The following is a 19,740-nucleotide window of genomic DNA, read 5'->3' on the forward strand; positions in this document are numbered from 1 at the left end:
CCTAAGCCTAGGTAAGGGTTGAATTTGAGCTTATAGATCAGCAGGTAGTACAGAAGCCTCACTGATTAAGTACTCTTTCAATCTGGTTAATGCTGAGGATAGTACACATAAATCATACATGTGGGAAGAGATGCCGACAGGGACTTTATGAAACCCCTGGGTGATAGAGCTATCTTGTGTCTTTAAAGACCTCAAGCTTGATAGCAAGCTGCACCAAAATTAAGCATATAGCACTTTTAAATTTATGATGAAGAAGCAATAAAAATTGCACCGATTCCTGGGAGATAAGGATAACACAGGAAACATAAATCAGAATTGGATGTCCATTAATTTATACAAGCATTTGCAATACTAAATATATCTATCAGAAAGCAGGAATGGTCGCTATTTTAAAATAAGGCTGATACAACCTTGATTTGGGATTTTTGCCTCATTAGACCGGTTACCAAAATGGACGGACGCGCCATCATTGAATAGATACAGACTGTACCTGCTTTAACGGGAAACTGTGATGCACCTTTTGTGCATCTGATCTTGCCTTTTATCAAAATGAAGATTTTAGCTATGGCCAATATTTCTTCAGTTTGGTATAAGAACATGTCACCAAGCAATAATTTTCTGCTTGAGAGGTGATTTCCCAATGGTGCTCGTCGTTTTATAAAATTTATGAACAATGCAGAACAGCTACTAACTGAAAGGAGTCAGCCGCAAGAGGGAAAGCGGATGGTGTGAATCATATTTATTTGGATCCTCCGTTAGAGACATCTATCACTGGGATTGTATTTTATAACCCACTGAATTGCAGGATAAGGATACCAAGCTCTGCTATTTAATAGGCTATTAATGGCACATTGTTTTATGTATTTTAAACACAAACACATGAACCAGCATGATTAAACTGGCTTCACAGTGAATGCCTAGTTCTAAGAATTTTAAGTTGGTATTTTTATTTTAGGTAAATTTAACCTATGGAAATGTATATTAGATATGTTACAACTCTGTAGGAACTAGGAAAAAGAGAGTGCCAGCGCTCTAGGTGAATATGCACACAATGAGAACAGTATGATTTTTGCACTCCAGGCCGATTCTTGGGTGGGTTTTTGCATGGGTGTGGATTTTACAGGAAGATGTCTTTTATTAACTGAAATAAAAATAACTTTTTCTTTACTAGAGTGCTGGGGCAGTGGCTTTGAAGTGCACGTGTGGTTGGTGACATCTCCACTCCTCCCATCTACTGAGGATGGCCTATCCTGCCAGTACCCAGTCTTCCCTTTGTTATACTGTCTGGGAAAAATACACAATGGCCAACTGTCGAATACACCTAGTGATGGACAAGAAAATGACAACTTTGTAAAAGTGGCATTTTTAGAATTGTGACTTAAAATCCGACTTACCATTAAACAGGCTTTTAAATTACAATTTATTAGAAACCAAACTTGACTTTTCTACCTGTTCCCAACCAATGGTTAGCACTTATTAACTGCAGTACGGTAACCCAATGTTATCCTATGGGAGAGGTAGGTCTTGCAGTAGTGAGAAACAAATTTGAAATTTTTTCACCACCAGGATATGTAAAACTTAAAAGTACATTTCGAACTTTTTAAATACACTTCACCCTGCCTTATAAGGACCTACCATAGGGGTAACTTATATGTATTAAAAAGGAAGGTTTAGGCCTGGCAAGAGCTTTATTTGCCAGGTTGAGATGGAGCACGTTTGAATGGGCTACTTATGTGGGTGACATAATGCAGGCCTACTAGTAGCATTCAATTTACAGGCCCAGGGTACATGCACTATCACTTGACTAGGGACTTATAAGTAAGTTAAATGTGTCAATTGTCTGTAAGCCAATCTCACCATGTTTAAAGGCGTGAGCACAAGCACTTGAGCACTGGTTGGCAGGGGTGTGCAGAGTGTTAAGTCCAACAAAAATGAACTCAGCAAAACAGGAGAAGAGAAGGCAGAATGTCTTTACAATGTTGAGGAGCCCTTCTCGAATACATCCTGCTGCCACGCTCCGCCAAAGGATTTTTACCTAAAGAAAAAAGACTAAGTCTAAATGAAAAACCTCCAACTGGGTCAATCATGGTTGGTGTATCTGACCCACGCTCTTTGTGTGATTGGACCAGCTGACCCACTTTGACGCTTAATGCTTTCCGGCACTATTTTTTATTGACAACTTTAAAAATGTATATAGCCAGTACCTCTCTTCGATTTTGTCATTTTGTTGTCATTTTATTCGTTGAATAAACCTCTATTTTTGTAAATTATAGTGGAATTTGTATTGTCTTTTGTTTTTTGACTTGGTAGTTATAAATCCTTTCACATTTTCTTAATCTAAAACTGTCTCCTCTTTGCCTTAGATAACTTGTGGTGGACTTCCATGAACCACAATTAATATTCCACTTTTTGACACTGGCACACTGAGATACATGTATCCATTGTATGCATGTATACAGTGCAAATGACAATGTAAGGCACACATTGGGACAACACAAACTGAGAAACACAGGAACAGAAACAGAGACATGGGAGCAGTGATGCACGTACTGACACACAGCTCAGAAAATATATCCCCAACGAACTTGCAGCACCAAGAAAACAAGATATTCGAGGATGATACCCTTAGTTGAAATAAAAGGCCATTGTATTAAATACAATTATAATGAGGAGAATTTCCAGGTTCTCTCAATATCTGAAAAGCATTCAAAGGGAGTCTGCGAGTAATGCAAGATAGGCAGGTGCTGCTGGAGGCTGATAGGGTGAGCATTTTAAGATTTCATTCATGAAGATAACACTTCTGAAAATGAATGGAGGCAGTCGATGAAGGCAGCCTATGCAGGGATCCAATTGAAAATACACTGAAATCAAATGAAGCAGACAACCTTTCCCATGAAAAAACTGCTTTGGCATTTCCTGTTTTTGTGCCACTTTTCCCTTATACAGACCAGAAAAGAAGAACACAACTGCGGTCATCCAGATGAGAACAAAACCACACCCAAAACCTTTACAGTCATTTCATGATCTCACTGTTATAGGGTGTATGGGAAACAAATAGGATTGAAGACAGTGGGAGCTACGAGGAAATCAGTATGCATTTTCTAGGGATGGAGTCGTGGCTCTGACCTGTGAAGTCACACGCCAGAAAGGCCACCACTTAGCACATATCTTGGTCCCTCTGCAGCACTGTTATCACGCAATCATTCCCCAAAACTTCAGTGATTGAGGGCAGGGGTCTTGCTTCCTGAACCCCACTTTGGAAACTGCAGCTCTATGACTACATTTAAAGATGATGCCTGTAGGAGATGTGGAAAGCATGTCCACCGTGTGAATGTTAGATAGCAGTTCAGGGAGCCACCTGCAGGATGAGTACCAGGAAGGAACACCATGGATTGCAGCAGATCCAGGTAACAGCAGAAGCCAACCTCAAAGTTTGGGAAGCAGCACTTCAGTGGATTGCAGCCCCCCTTCCATCTCTCTTCATCCCCCCACTGCCTGCCCTTGCCTGACTTCAGCAGAAAGTGGACACCTTTCCCCTGAGACAGGAAGATAAAACACCAGGGTGGCCATAGAGGTGGCTTACACTCATGCACGACCAATAGGAATTAGTGCACTATGCATCTGTTGAGAATCTGTGTGCTCCATGTAGCACAGCATTAGGATGTGTAAATGTGAGGAGCTGATGGGGGAATGATATGATTTTAAGAGATGACCTCCCACAGCCAATTCCTACAGGCAATATAAAAGTGGAGGGAGGAGGCAATCCTGGACCAAACTTGTCACCCTAAAGACTTGACCAATACATAAATGTCATGGATGCCTGGAGTAGGCCACACTTAATTATTGAAGCACTGCACTAGAAGCAGAGGTGCCCCAACTGGGAACAACGCTCTTTGAAAATAGAGGGGGCACTCTAGCTAACCAAGCAAGATTCATGCCACAGAAGAAGCTGCAGATGTGAAAGGGCTGCTAGTACCCCCACTCTTACTCACACTACATGGAGGTCCCAATGGGAAGTCTACCCAACTGCTGACAGTCTCACCGGAGCAGCTGGTACCATGCTGCATACAAAGTAGGGCCTGATGGCAGCCCTGGAATCCCAAAAATCTGAGTTGTGGAAGGAGATCAAAAGATATTGCCATAAATACACAGGAGTTTTAAGAGGATCTGGACACCAAAACAGCCACACTTGCTCAGGTATTGATTCTGTAGGTACAAGGGACATTTCCATGCACACTCAATTGTTTTTAATTATAGTTGTAGAAGTAATTAAAGGAATCTTGAGTTCTCATTAACTTTAAATGGATGTACAAAAGATGCAAATTTATCAACATCATTTAGGTAGTTTGAAGGTGACGCTATTGCAAAGGGTTTGCACAATATTGAAAGTCCATAGATTGGTCAGATGTTAATTGCGTCAGAGGAAAAGGAGACAACCATTGCCTAAAATTAAATCCACGGAGTCATGATCCTTATGGAGAAAATATGACATGCCCTACATTACTACCCACAGTCGTAATAGGAGCAATAGTAATCAGAAACTCCATTGTCATTCTTAAGTCGCCTATGTAATATTGCTGAAGATAAGCTCTTTATAAAACAATTCCACTCTGCACTTCGTCGTTCTTCATGAGGACATACGTGCCATTATATCACATAGATTCAACAACTGTGCTTGTGTAATTGACTAATATAGGGCCTCACCTCATGCGTGTAATGTTTGATTAATGTTTATGTATGGGTAGTGACAGTACACATTAAAATATATTTTGGAAAAAACTCAGATGTCTAACCACGTTCTTCTAGGACAATTACATTATAAATGGTTTTGGACTTAAAAACCTGTACTTTTTCACTATTTTGAAAACTCATCTATATGGCCCCAAGAAATATTGATGGCCAATATTTTCCTGATATATGTCAAAGGTATTCCTGTGCGATTGCTGCTAGCGCACACCTATGTAAAAATTGATGTCATACATATATAGGGAGAATATAGGGAACATACATAGGAATCTGCATTCGTGCATCGAATTAAGCCACAATCAATCCTGGGAGTTTAAGTTACAAAAAATATCTTGTCCTGGTCCAGGAGACTGGAAAAAGGCATAATGTAGAATTTGGGGCAGTCATCTTAGGGTCAGATCACACTGAACTTTTAAAAGAAAACCTACAGGTGACCATTGAAGGTTCAAGCTTCAATACGAGTTGTGATCCTCGAGGAAAAAATAATCTTAACAAAAGGTAAATTGAACAAATATTTACATATACATAATAGACGTATGAGGTAATCGATTGAATTTCATAAAACGTGTGATGGCATATTGTACTTTTTAGATGCGAATAGACCCTCGTGCATCACAACTGTAATGGAAAGATACACACAAACTGTCAATAGAAGGAGGATGAGAATAAAATCAGGGCTGATGCAAGAGGTGATTGACAATGTCTAACGTAGTCGTGTTATAAGCCAAAGGTTATGGCAAAGGAGGCTTTCTGAAAGTCTACTATATGAAAGAAAAAAACAAAAGCTCTTGGCTATAACAGACCTATATATGCAATAAAGACAGAAAGACCATGCTTCCCATCTCACAGCAGTTTAGTCCCATGGTACATTTATCAGTAAACCTTTCACCTGGTGCTAAAATAATCTTAGATGTTCCTCTCTTTTTGGTTCTTTGGAAAAAAGGTTGTATAATCAATTCATATGGGGCAGATTCTTACCAATTCAAAAGTTCAGAGATCTGGAGGTTTTACACCTTATGACGTGTAAACTTCCTGTGCTAACTGCAGGACTTTGAAAAACTAGTAATTTCGGGAATTTCAGGTAGTTGAAAACGTTTTGTGAAGAAAATAAATAAATACTTTACAGCGTAGGTTTTTTGTAGAAAACTATTTAAAAAACTGCATTATGTATGATAATTCCATCACAGGTAGATGTTTTGCAGGAAATCTATCTTCCAAACGGTAATACGCAATTGCAATTTTCAAATGAAAATTGCAAAGTTTACAAATTGTAAGGTACAGAGTTGAGAACATCTCACAACTATATTGTCAGAATTTGCAGTATGCACTCTCTTTGTAAACCTACAATTTTTGGGGTTCACACAAATCTCCAGCAGTACTGATAAAAATCAACAACATTCATTTATTTCCAGACTAGTGCATACTTGCTAGTACTCCTGGTGACTGCCAGCAGACAATAAAAAAAGTTAATTTACACAATGTTTTCCCTGCCTTTGTCTAGATAAGATCTGGGCAATAAACACCTCTCCATTTGCGGAGTTTTCCGCACTCCGCAGAGCACATAGAGTTGCAAAAAGGAGTGGAGTTTTTTCCTCGCTCGCCAAAATTAAGTTGGCGAGCGAGAAACATCCAACGTAGACCAACTCCCAGTGAGATTTCTCAATGCAGACGGTAGTGGACGGTCGCAACCGCTCGCGTTGAGAAAACATCTTTCATTTTGAGGAAGCTTCTGCTCGAATAGAAAATCTATTCGAGTGGCAGAAAGAAGCAGCACCCTCTTGTGCTGAGCATGGTGCAATTCCCGCTGATTTTACAGAGACAAACATCCTGCGCTAAAAATCAACGAGAAGGCATGCGACCTAACAAACTTGTGGAACTCAGCGTAGTACGGCGGAGTTTTTTTTTCAGTTTGTGGAGTTCCGCATAGCAGAACTCTGCCCAGGCCTGGTCTAGATAGGAAACAAGGTTCCTTGTAGGGAAATACCTTCCCTTATGTCCCTAAAAATAGGAGGCGGTCATCACACGAGCTAAAAGCACGAATTGTCCAACCTTTTTTTGGAATAAGTTTTAAAATAGATGCTGCTTGAGCTACATTCACAAACACTTTTGCATTTTGCAATATTTAGGACAAATCATTACACAACATATATTATGCAGGAGGGAATAACTTACCCCCATTATCCTTAAGATGTAGCGCTATCTTTGTGTCATCTGAAAAAAAACAAATAAATAATTGAACCACATATCTTCATTTGTTTTGTAAATATAATATTGCCATTGCTTCAAAAGTTTAAACTCTCTTGTGTGGTGTTCTAGTAAGCGATGCAATGAACTGGCACTGTGCATTGCTGTGTGCATTGTATGCCCTTAACAATGCCTGTATATCTAAATATATGCTTGGTATTGGTCTGGGTGTAATATTGTGCGTGAGAGACTAAGACAATTGGTTGTTAGAAAAAAAATAAACATTTCACTTCCCTGAGCAAAAAAATGATACGTCCCACAAGGAAACAAAGCAGAAACATAAAGCAGCCAGTGCAGGCTCAGTGGAGGCTGGAACGATTCCCTTCACTGTCTGCAGATTTCATGAGCCGGAGGCCTGCGGCATTATTGCTCCGGGAGCCTTCGGAATGAAAGCCACAAATCTTGCCCCGGCGCTGTTAAGGCCTTTCTGGATCTTTTTCTGCCTAAGGCAGCTTTTTTTATCAGCTAATTTCCATATTGTCCTATCTTCTGTCCCAGGCTTAACCACATCCTCCTCACAAAGGCTAGAAATGCCTTCTCCAGATCCTATTTCAAACTCTGGCCCACTTCCAAAACCCAACTAATTCCAGCATGCATCAAGCTGATGTTCTTCTTTGTTAGCATGAGAAGCAGCAGCAAGGACTGCAGCCTTTGGAACAGCAAAATTACCATACTTTCCAGCGCCTGTCGCAGCTGTAATAGCTTGGAATGGTTAGTTGCAAAGCACGTCATGTTGTCCTGTGAGTACATTTTAAGGATTATTTCATCAAATTTGTCACAGCAATGTACGCTACAGGAACACAAGCTCTAAAGATTTCGTGAAAAAAGACGTGATAAAAAAACTGAAAAATATGCTATGTATACAATTCCATAAACATAACAAACATTGAGTTTGTCGACGCTGGATTGATTACAAGACTTGTTTTCTCATATGGCAATCATCTGAAAAGTAGTTTTAGGTGAAACATTGGACGCGAGGATACATTGCATAAAAAAAAAATAGTGCAAAATAGCATGTGACTCAAAGAAGAGCTGTTCTTGTTCTGGTATTTTGCAATAGGATTTTTACCTGAAAAAAATCTCAATTACATGGTGTTCGACATATCATCCTTAGGGTGGTCCTCTCCCAACTTTTTGCTCTCATTTTTGCTCATTCGTTTTGTTGGCCTTAGAACTCTAAGCACTTTACCACTTCTAAACAGTGCTAAAGTGCATGTGCTTCTCCCCTAAATTTGGTGACATTGGTGTATACCTGCTTGGCATATTTGTTGTACTAGTTTGTCCCTTGTAAAGTGTTATACCATATACCCTGGGCATGTACTGCAAATGCTACTAGTGGGCTGGAGCACTGCTTATGCCATCTACAGAAGTAGCCTTTTCAAACCCGTCTCAGGCCTGCCACTGCAGTGCCTGTGTGTGAAGTTTACTGCTCCTTCGACTTGACATTTAAGCCTACTTTCCAAGCCTTAAACTCGCATTTTATTACATATAAGTGTCCCCTAAGGTAGGCCCTAACCCTAAGGGCAGGGTTCTATGTAAGTGAAAGGGAGGACATCTACCTTTCTGCTTTAAATGTCTTCGTAGTGGCAAACACCCTATTTCAGTTTCCACTACTGTGAGGCCTACCCCCCCATAGACCAGCATTGGGAATTCCTTAATTTACCTTAAAGCTGTAATTCCTGATCAGAGAGGAGTGGCCTTTTATGTTGGATTTGTTTGGAATGGTAATGATAAATCCTCCTTAGTAGTGAACTTGGATTTAACCTTACTGTTTTAGAAATGCCACTTTTGCTCCTGCCAGACTGTCTCCAATACACATCTGGGCTGCATTCCCTCTAGACAGCCACAAACACAGGAAGGGCTGGGTGCGACAGAGGACTCATCTGCATTCATATGCGTTCTGATAGGCAGGAGAGGGAGAGGTGGCTCACACTTACATCTAAATAGGCTGTGGCCTGTCCTTGTACAAAGCACTGATTTACCCCCCCATGGGTAGCCTGGCGGACAGTACTGGAAAAAAGGGATCCTTGTGCACTTCAGAGAGATCTTTTGAAGTCCCCACCTACATAAAAGGAACTTTTGGGTATAAGTATTGGGTCTCTGACCCCTTAAAATTAAACACTTCTGGATTTTGATCTAAACCTCTGTGAGAAGGACTACGGTGCGCCTTAAAGGACTCAACTGTACTGCTTTTCTGGAAGGACTGCTTTTCTGCTTGTTGCCCTGCTGCTCCTTGACTCCGCTGGAAGGTCTCTGCCTTTTCCTCCAGGTGATCTCCAAGGGCTTTCTGACTTACCGCCTGTTTTCTGAAGTCTCAGGGAAAAAAAAACTTCCTCCAATTCTGTTAATGCTGCTGGACTCTGCTGTCTGTGAGTCCTGCCCATGTCTGAGGTGCCCCTCCAAGTTCTAGGCCTCAGCAGTAGGTTCTCCAGCTGATTTCTACAAAAGCTTATCTTCAACTCACTCCTGACCCCCTACAAGCACCACTGCAGTCCTGGGCCCTTGGAAGTTGTGTTTGGGACTCTGAAATCGGCTTTTTGGGCCCTTAGTTACTTCGGGCAGTCCAGTTTACACTGGGATTGTGCCGCTTGCTCGATGGATCAGCGTGAGCTGCAGAAATATCATCACCTCGCCCAGCATGCATTGCCCCTTGTGCCATCCGTGATGACCGGCCAACTCTTTACGACCTAGGAACATCGCAAGCGATGCTCTACTTGCATTTTCCCCACGAATGGGGCTCTTGGCTCAGCATGAAAAAGTTAAACTTCAGCGGAACCTGTTTGAAACTGTATCCGACCCGTTCTGCATCACGGTTGGCCAGAACTTTGGATTTACCCCAGTCTAGCGCAACTTAAAGTAACCTTTTATCGCTATTGAATCCTAAGCAGTGCTTTTGCACTGAATCTTTCAAAATTCATATCTCAACTTCTACCCATCTGAATTTTGTTGTTTTGGTCTCATTTTGCTCAGATAAATATTCCCTATTTTTCTCAACCTGTTTGAAGTCGTTTTGTGGTGTATTCATTGTGTTACTGTGTGTGTGTGTATGTGTTGCACAAATGCTTTACACATTGCCTCTGTAGATAAGCTGACTGCTTTGTGCCAAGCTACCTGAGAGTGAGCTCAGGTTATCTTTTAGTGTGTATCTAGCTTACCCTGACTAGAGTGGTGGTTAATGGCTGACGTGGGTGCATACCTCAGCCAACCAGGAATACCATTTCTGACACATGGCCTAGTGCTATCTCAGGCATTTCACATAAGAGGCATAAACTGAGCTGCCAGTAATTACACATGATTATGCAAGCATCATTTTTTTTTCACCCGGGCCTAATTAGAACCTGCAATGTTCAAAACCACATTTAAATGACTAACATGCACCTCCTTGTTCAGTTAACATGCATTCCCAAGAATGATTCTTCGGAAAAAGCCCTGATAGAATTACAATTGGCCTATAATTCAGAAAAAGAATCCAACAATTTTATCGATGGACCACATTAGTGACAACTTAATTTAACTATTAAATGATCATCTTTATAACAATGGGAGTTAACAGAAATGAACAATAAACAAAAGTGTTCAAATTAAATTTTTCATATCAAAGTTAAAAAACATCTGAGGCTTTATCATGATGGACTTTGATGGGGGGGCGTGGCCTGGTTGAGCACCAAGATGGTGGCTTGACCGTGAAGCTCCCGGGCAGCCATGCTGGAAAAGCTGCATGCCGTTGCTTCAACAAGGACTACGCAGTTCTGAGCAGCGGCGGTGAGGTGCTGAAACTACTGGGCACACAGCGACGGCTTCAGATGAGGTGAGGGCGACCCGGGGCACCCGCTACACCAGGGGTCGCGGGTGAGCCAGAGGGCGCACCCGCGGTTGATGGGAGCGGCTGCTGTAACAACTTGAGCCTGGGGATCGAAGGCCCATACCAGTGTGACTGTGGCAGGTCTGCCCCCCTTGGAACTAGAGGCGGGTGATGTGGTGATATCTGGGCGGCCATGCAGGGAATATCCCTCCCGTGATTGATAATGGAAAGGGTCAAACTGCACTGTGATAGACGGCGAAGAGGGCTGAGGCCTGCTGAGCATTAGAGGTGGTGCCGATTACATGATGAGGCTGCAGAAGAGCCATTGCGCAATTTGGAACACCTGGGCCTCAGTTTAATGTAACAAAACAACGCTTTTCCCTGGAATGTGCCGTACGTCCGCATCATCAGGGTGGGAGATGAACCTGTGCCCTGTGTTCCACTGTGAAGTGTAGAGGGCTTGCAGTATCCTTTCCCACTACCCAATGCTCTATGTTGTGCTGCTCTATCTGAATTTGTGTGCTAGCTGCCTGCCTGGCCACTGCCGCTGATCAATCGATATGGGCCGGAGTGACCCCAGGCAGAGGCAGCTCACCTTTGAGGCCTCCAATACTCCCAGGAAGGATGCTGGAGATAATTTACCACAAGACGACCCCCCTGAACATGCAGACAAGTTGGCGGTTGGTGAAGCAGGGATGGAGGGAACAGCTGCTATTGTGGCTGAGCTGCGCGTAGGATTCAAGGCCATAGATGCACGATTTGATGAGCTGGGTGCACAAATGGAAGGCATGCATGGCCGTCTGGAACACCACGAGGCCCACATAGAAGCGGCAGAGAAGCACATCTCCGATACTGAAGACGCACAGGCCGCAATGAACAAGCACCTTGAACGCGTGGAGTGCCTTCTGAAAACTACAGCGGCGAAGGCGGTGGATTTCGAAGCGCAATCGCGCGTAATAACTTGAGCATAGCAGGGATTGCGAAATCCACCAACACCGGACCCATGGAAGCGTTCGTGGAATGAGTTCTGGTGGAACTCTTTGGCAGGGACAAATTATTTCCTTTATTTGTACACAGGTCATAGACGCAATGGACATTTGTGCATGGTTCCAATGAGACATTTAAGAGTATGCCTGTAATGACAGGAGTGGGAGGGTGAACTGGAGGATTTGAATTGCGGTGCATGACATGGAATGTCAGAGGACTCTCAACCCCGTGCAAGGGCTGGCAGGTACTTGCGTACCTGGCTAGACAAAAGGTGCATGTCGCAATGCTGCATTACGCGCCCCCTAATTCGAGTAATAGGTTTGCAGCTGCATGGGGAAAGAATCAATTATTTGCGGGGTACAGCACTTATTCTATGGGAGTTTGCATATTGATATGCAAGACGCTACTATTTGCTGTCCAGAAGGTAGTGGAGGACCCGAAGGGCCGCTATCTCCTGGTGTTGGGATTCATCGGTGCACAGTGATTGCTGTTTGTGAATGTGTATGCTGCTAATGGGGATGCTCGCGGCCTCTCACTGCATACCAGAAGACTCCATTATACTTGGCGTCGACTTAAATATTACTCTGCAGCCTGGTACTGACATTACTGGCTCTGGGCATCAGACTAAACCAGGCTCGGTGAGGGAGCTACAGGCGTTAATTAGCACACACTTGCTGACAGATGTCTGGCAACACCACTACCCGACTGCTCAAGGGTTTTCTTCTTATTCAGCACCGCATGGGAGCTGGTCCCGCACAGATCGCTGGTACACCACCCCTGATCTGCTTATCAATATACCAGAGGTGGATCACCTGCTATTGGGCGTCCAACCATGGCCTGGCGATTCTCTACTGAGGCACTTCTTGACACTGACTTCAGAAGCGAAGTGCGGAATGCAATTGTGGAGTACTTTCAAATCAATACTGGGTCGGTGCCTCAATATGCCACCCTATGCAAGGTCTTTAAGGGCTACATTAGGGGCATTTGCATTGCTAATCATTCTAGGGTGCTTCAAACAATTCGCCATGAGCTAGAGGCCGATGAGCGTTAGATGCACAGGCATTGACCAGTGGGGGGGTTGGCTCCTCTACATTGATGCGCCACACAACTGAGCGAGTTCCGAGAGTTGGCACAGCGAGAAATATCTTATTTTGGGAAATACGTGCCCAGGTTTATGGCAAGGGAGAGAAACCGGGGCGCACATTGGCACGCTTACTTACCCCTAGATACCATGCCACATACATTACGTGGCTCCAAGAGACAAATGGCACCGATATCACTTATGGAGCTGACATTCAAGCTTGCTTCTTATGCTATTATACTCGTTTGCATACTACATGTTCGCCACCGACTGTTAAGGCGTTGACGGAATACCTTATTGAAATAGCAATGGTGTGGATCGAAGGAGGGAACAGAGACTTCCTGGCCTCGCCTATTAGCTCGGAAGAAGTCACTGAGGCCATAGATAACCTGGAGGGCTCACGAGCCCCTGGCACGGATGGCCTCACTGGGGTGTTTTATAAGGCTTACAAGGAGCAGCTCATCTGGCACCTATTGGAGGTTTACGCGGAGGGGCTGGAGGCGGGTGAGCGCCCCCACACAATGTGCGAAGCAATAGTAACGTTTCTCTTAAAACCGGGTAAACCAGCCAACAGCTGTGCATCGTACAGGCCACTGTCCCTTCTAAATCAGGACTATAACATTTTGGCTAAGGTATTGGCCACACACATCTCGCTCATAAGTGGACAGATTATATCCCCCCTTCAGTCAGGTTTTATGCATAGCAGGTCACCCTCAGTGAACCTGCGTACATTATTCTCCATAATTAACCAGATCAATCCCGAGCTCCCTGCTGCCGCAATTTTATTAGATGCTGAAAAAGCATTTGATTCTTTGGAGTGGGATTTCCTGCATGCGGCGCTGGGCAAATTTGGCTTCCCTCAAAATCTTCGTTTCCTGGTTCTCCTTCTATACACTAACCCAGTCGCACAACTACGGATAAACAGGGTGCTATCTAGTAAATTTGCATTGTCGAGGGGCACCCGGCAGAGGTGCCCGCTATCACCTCTTCTTTTTATTATCGCTATGGATCCGCTGGTACGGCAACTGCAAGAAAGACACCTGCAGCGGGGACTAGGGTTCCACCAAGGTCCTGTACTAGCGTCACTATCTGAGGACGATATTATTTTATTTGTCTGTGAGCTTGCCCTGAATCTTCCGCCTATTATGAGGGAGGTAGGGCGGTTTGGTGTCTTCTCTGGGCTAGTCATCAATTGGAAAAAATCTGAAATGTTCCCGTTAACAGATGCTATCATGCTTTTTACGCTGGAGTACCTGTTGCGTTGGTGTGACGAACCCCCTAAATACCTCAGGATCACCATACACCGCAATGCCTCTGAAATAGTGGGGTTAAATTATGGTCTGGCTGTAGAGAGGCTCTCAGGGCAGATAGATCATTGGATTGCATTGCCCCTGTCAATGGCTGGTCGCATAGCCATAGATAAAAGGGTTGTGTTGCCCTGGTTTCTGTATCTTTTTTTAAATAATCCCATCCCCCTCACGGTAACATTTTTGAATACCCTTAGAGGGATGCTGACTCGATTGATATGGGCTGGGAGACAGCCGTGAGTGGGCTGAAAGACACTTATTCAACCCTTCGAGAGGGGAGGGTTTGTGGTACATGATCTATACTTATATTATTGAATAGTGCAGGTGCATTATGCCTACTTTTTGTACCACCTGGATGCTCGCCTCCAATTCCTGAGACCTTAACATACCCAGGCCTGTCCATACTCACTCTCCTCTATTCTCCCACAGGGACTTAGGAGAACCCCGACTGAAATACATACCCTGCAGACCATGAGCTGGGCCTGGGAGCACCTGCGTAGATAGCTGGGTGCTGAATGCCTGTATACCTCTCACTTACTGATTTTAAACAACCCCTAGATAGCACCCATGACTGAAAAGATGACACAATGGGCACTCACAGGCTGCTTAGTACACAATGTAGTTGGCATGGTTAAAAATGGTCAGCTACGGACGGTGGCGGACATAAAGACGGATCGAGATGTTAGCACACTTGATCAATTTTTGGTGCATAAAACGTGGACCGCGCTTGCTGCCGCACTCTGCCCCGTGACTGGGGAACCTGCGGAACTTCCTCCGCTGGCCTCAGTTATCGCGACGGCACGTATTTAGTTGCTAGATTATACTGACAGACACAAGTGTTGCGACTAATGATGGGCGGTGGAGCCCGTGCGGACTGAGAAAGGGATTTAGAACACACTGTGACGGAAAATATGTGGGCATATTGTTATGGGCAGACAAGGTTGGTGTCCAATAATTATGAACACAAACTCTTGCACTTCAAGTATCTGCATAGAATTTATGTCACCCCAGTACTACTCGCTAAAATGGACCGCTCAAAGCCAGATCACTGTCAGAGATGCATGGCGGCACAGGCTGATTTTATCCACCTAGCATGGAATGGCCCTGCTGTGTTGGCATACTGGGAAGCAGTGTTTGGATATATCAAGCAGATGGTGGAGGTTGAGCTTTCACGCACACCCCTGCTTGCTCTGTTGGACTATGTGCTACCACTGAGTCAGGGGATTAGACGTTTCACTGCCATTGAATTAGTATTGGCCAAGACACAGGCCTCATTAAATTGGGTTAGGTACTGAACCACCTTTGGTGAAAGCATAGCTCAGAGATATGATATTTTGTGATATGACAAGATATGTGTACTCTTCCCTGCTTCTGCTTGCGCTCACCCCAAAAATATCTGGCAGCACTCCGCTCCTATTTATTATCACACCCTGAGCTTACTGATTCAAGTATTACATGGAATGTAATGATTATTGGATCAGATATCTGGCCCTGTGGAATGGGCTTGCTAAACTGTCTTTATTTCCTGTGCCTGTGCTGTTGTGTTTTATGTTTTGTTTATTTTTTTTATTTTTAATCGTATATTAAAAGATTATGGTTCAATCAGTGTTAAATCCGGATAAAAAAAGTATATCAATGATCGTTAAGCTATACTTCGAGTAATCTGCAATGTGAAAATGAAAATGTAACCTACTTCTTTGATGTTTTTGTATAATTTGGTGAAAATTGCAATAAAACCAAGTTTAAAAAAAAAAAATGATGGCCTTTGCTGGCACAGAGCAGAGCTGGGCACCTGTTTTATGCCTCTGCAGTGCATAAAGAGAATTCATTTTAACCCAATACTTCTATGAGTTAGTGTTTTATTTTCAGTTAGTAAAGCATGGAAACAGTGAGTAAGGCATGCCTCTTTGTGTGTACTGAGTTTATCAAAAGGTGCTTTAAATGTGAGTCGAAGGTTGAGCAGCCAATAATAGGAGGAGCATATGGCTCATTTTCTATGTGGTCCATGACGGCTACTGATGTCTAGGCATTCAGTCACAGAGTGGCTTGGTTTGATGGGAATGTGTGCAGTTCAGAGGAGAGAGGAAACTCACCTCTTTCAAAATACAGTATAATCATTAGACAATGTGTCTGTTTACATGACAATTATAAGCAACATGGTTGTGAAGCACAAGCCCTCCTCCACCAGGCGCTGGCATGCTTCATCATTGGGCCACATGAGGGGGCTCTTTGCTGGAGATCTTTTTCCAAAATGCCAACGAAGGCCAGGTCTATCTGGTCCTTGCATTGTGGAGCACATTGCCCAACAAAGGTGAAAAATAAAATTTAAATTAACTAAAGATACCCTTGGAAAACCTTCTTTAACATCAGAGGTTTTTGTTAAGGTTAAAAACAAGATTTAACCTTAAGGAATATCAATGTTCCTAAAGGATCCAAATGCCTATTCAACATAGAGGTTCCCTACATTTAGAATGCAAGGGAAACAAGGTAAATAGTAAATTGTGTATATGAACCATGTGAGATACCAGTTGGTTGTCACCCCAGTTTAGGAGACTACCTAAAGTGTAATGTAAAACCCAAATCTTTTCAAGAAAAGTGGCCCTTGCGAACACATGGATTTTCATACCCTACTTGTCTGCTTGTAGCGTGAAGAGTCCTAGCATATTAGCCTACCTATACTATGTAAAACATGTTGACCATGTTGAAATTGGCAAAAAGTAACACTAACATGGCACTTGTGTAAACACATACACATTTTATCATTGAATTACTTACCCATACCCATTTTCACATTCTCTCTGTATTGACTCCTGAAATGTTGACACCTCTCTTTTCTGGTCACAGAATCAAGCCCCTCCTTACCTGACCTGCACGAATGCACATTATTTTGGAAAACAAGTTATAGAGCCAGGTATGACATACTCTCCGAGTCCTTATGTTGATGCTTGAATATGAGTTGTTGCTGTGATCAATGGCCTGAAGAAACAACAGTTATCATCCATTCAGAAGGAATATGGTGAGTGGCAGTGCCGTGGCATGTGATACTGTTGTATGGTTCCCACTAATCCATAGATTCTGCTCATTTATTGGACAACATAGACTTTTGGTGAGGTGCCTAGACTTGTTCCTGGCACCACCACAGAATATGTTAGCCTGTAGATCAGCTAAGCCCCCCTAACCTTAGCAGGGACCAAATGGTTTCTGGCAGCCACTGAACATGACAACCATGACCCCTCAGGGATCGTGGATACAGATCAGAACCTCTTGCTCAGTCACTCAGGCTCTTTTGTTCTCAGAGAGATATACAGAGAATACATAGTGGGACGTTTTCAATATATTTATTGAACCAACGTTATTCTTGTTTAAAATACAAGTGCTGCGATGATCAATAGACAGAAGCAGATGAAAGTGATTACAAGCACCAGAAGAGTGAATAGCAGATACTGTTCTACCTTGGTGCTAAGACAGTGTATATATGTAAGCAAGATAGTAATCAGGAGCACTCCTACTGTGCAAAACCTACTCTGAGTGTACCTAGCGTGTGTTTTGGTGGGAAGCCAAGAATCACCCTTAAGGGATGGTCCAAACCCATTACCTGACAGGAGAGAATGTAGGAGCCCATCCTGGTCATGAACTGGATACCCCCTCACTGAGATGTCAGACCTCTGTGAGGTGAAGTCTCAGCAAGCAGGACCCTCGGTGTCAGCTGAAGTGCCTCCTCTGCTAATCTTTTGAGATGCTCTTTATTTATATAATAGACAGCAGCCTTGCGATGTCCAAATAGATAAGCAGTGTTATGGATATGTAGATAGCCCTGTCGTCTCATGGATGAAGATAGAACAACATTTGTACATACAGTGCGTAGAAGGGCCTTGTACATGATGTTCGAGGCATCAATAAAACCCTAATCTTTCCTCTTCTTATCATGAGTTTATCGGGAAGTCCTTGACTTCTGCATATTGGAACAGACCACAACATTGCATTCTGTGGAGGGGATCTTCACAGACTTATCTCTGAGGAGAAAAATGCCAGCTCAGCATGACTGACTAGTTCGTGTAAATCTAGAAAGTTCACTAATTGTTATTGTCAGCCGGATGTGCTTAGCTTCCTGATCTTGGAAATATATGTTATGGCTTTTGTTAAGGTTGTTGAACATCCATTCGACATGAACCTGCATGGGCACAGCTGCTGATAGTGATTGCAAGTCGTGAAATTTAGTGTATTTGACTACTTTGGCTGGAAACAGTTTGAAAAGCCCTTCTGAAATTGTGCTGGCCCACTTGCTGCTCGCCTTGCCTGTGTTAAAGGCTCGAGCTATCATGAGAGATCAAGAGATTTGTGCACTGCCCGGAAACCCCTTTACCAGTCAGCACAGCTGACACATATTTGACCCCAACACCATTGAGGGTTGTCCTCCAATATATGAATTTGCTTACCCAGACCATCCAGGTTCACGAGGTAGCAAGAGATCCACATTTTGGGAGAGTGAGAACACTAATCCTAAAATCAGTGTGTATGCTTACCTTACTGCACCCTATAAATTCACTCGTAGAAGTTTGTATCCACTGTCCTCTTCAATTGTAGGATTTCATGTGAATATCAATGGCTTTGCTCTGTTTCTTCTTTGTTTTAGGTGTTTGCGTATGATAATATTCACCAGCTCATAACGAGGTAACATTTTGGTGGGAGATTTGTTGACCTTCCATTTTGAACTGTACTTAAAGTCAGAGAGGAATTGTGAGCACCTGTGGTGACAAATGTATTGTTGTGACCTCATTCTTCTTTTCAGGATTCCCTGGATTATGCTATCATATAATCATTGCAATCATTATGTGGTGGGAACAGCCACAGGCCATGCTTTTACTAGTCTATTTTGTTATACTATTGTGTCATTGTTTATTGTGTTGTGCACAATATATGAGCTGACTTACTATCATAGTGTAAATGTATTATTATATTCTTGAGTTTGTATGACAGTGTTGTGCATCAAAAACTCTGGCTGGACATTGACTTTCTTGGTACGACTATGATTACTGAGTTGTATTACATTTATACCAGCCCTACACCACCTCTCTAGATCTAGATTTTCATTCATCATCCTCATCTACTAGGAGGGCCAATGCTTATTTGGTTTAGTTTGGCTAACTTTCATTTTAAGACTGAGTACATGGCGCCCTAATTCCTAGCATTATTACATTTTGAGCTATCTGTGGCAACTACAACTTCATGTTCTGGAGGAAAAGTTAACAGCTGGCATGGCCCATGCATTAATAGAACTCTATAGAATTAAGGTCCAACTGAATTTAGGTAATCTAATCCTGGTTATGGAGTCCTGGCCCAATTCATTACAGCTGAATTCAAGGCTAAAGCAGATAAAAAGAAGGTAAGAACACATACTGCTACTAATACTACGACTACTACTACTAATAATAATAACAATAAATAATATTAATCAAAAAATACTTATTTGTATTTCCTTATTATATGAAGCTGATGAAGTTACTTGTCAATTAAGCAGGCAGCCCAAATATACTTTGTGACGTTCTTGACCACAGTATGCAACATTAATCTGA

At 42.9% G+C, this 19,740-nt stretch overlaps 1 protein-coding gene across 1 annotated transcript in view; it reads right to left on the reverse strand.

Moving 5' to 3' along the window:
* Positions 1–19,740, reverse strand: part of PLXDC2 (plexin domain containing 2) — a 1,457,706-nt gene that overhangs the window by 85,849 nt on the left and 1,352,117 nt on the right. Inside the window, exon 12 of the mRNA XM_085630822.1 lies at positions 6,919–6,957. Coding sequence (XP_085486948.1) covers positions 6,919–6,957 — 39 coding nt within the window. The remainder of the gene's footprint in view (positions 1–6,918; positions 6,958–19,740) is intronic.

Source organism: Triturus cristatus, chromosome 10 (assembly GCF_964204655.1).
Source record: "Triturus cristatus chromosome 10, aTriCri1.1, whole genome shotgun sequence".
Lineage (NCBI taxonomy): Eukaryota > Metazoa > Chordata > Amphibia > Caudata > Salamandridae > Triturus > Triturus cristatus.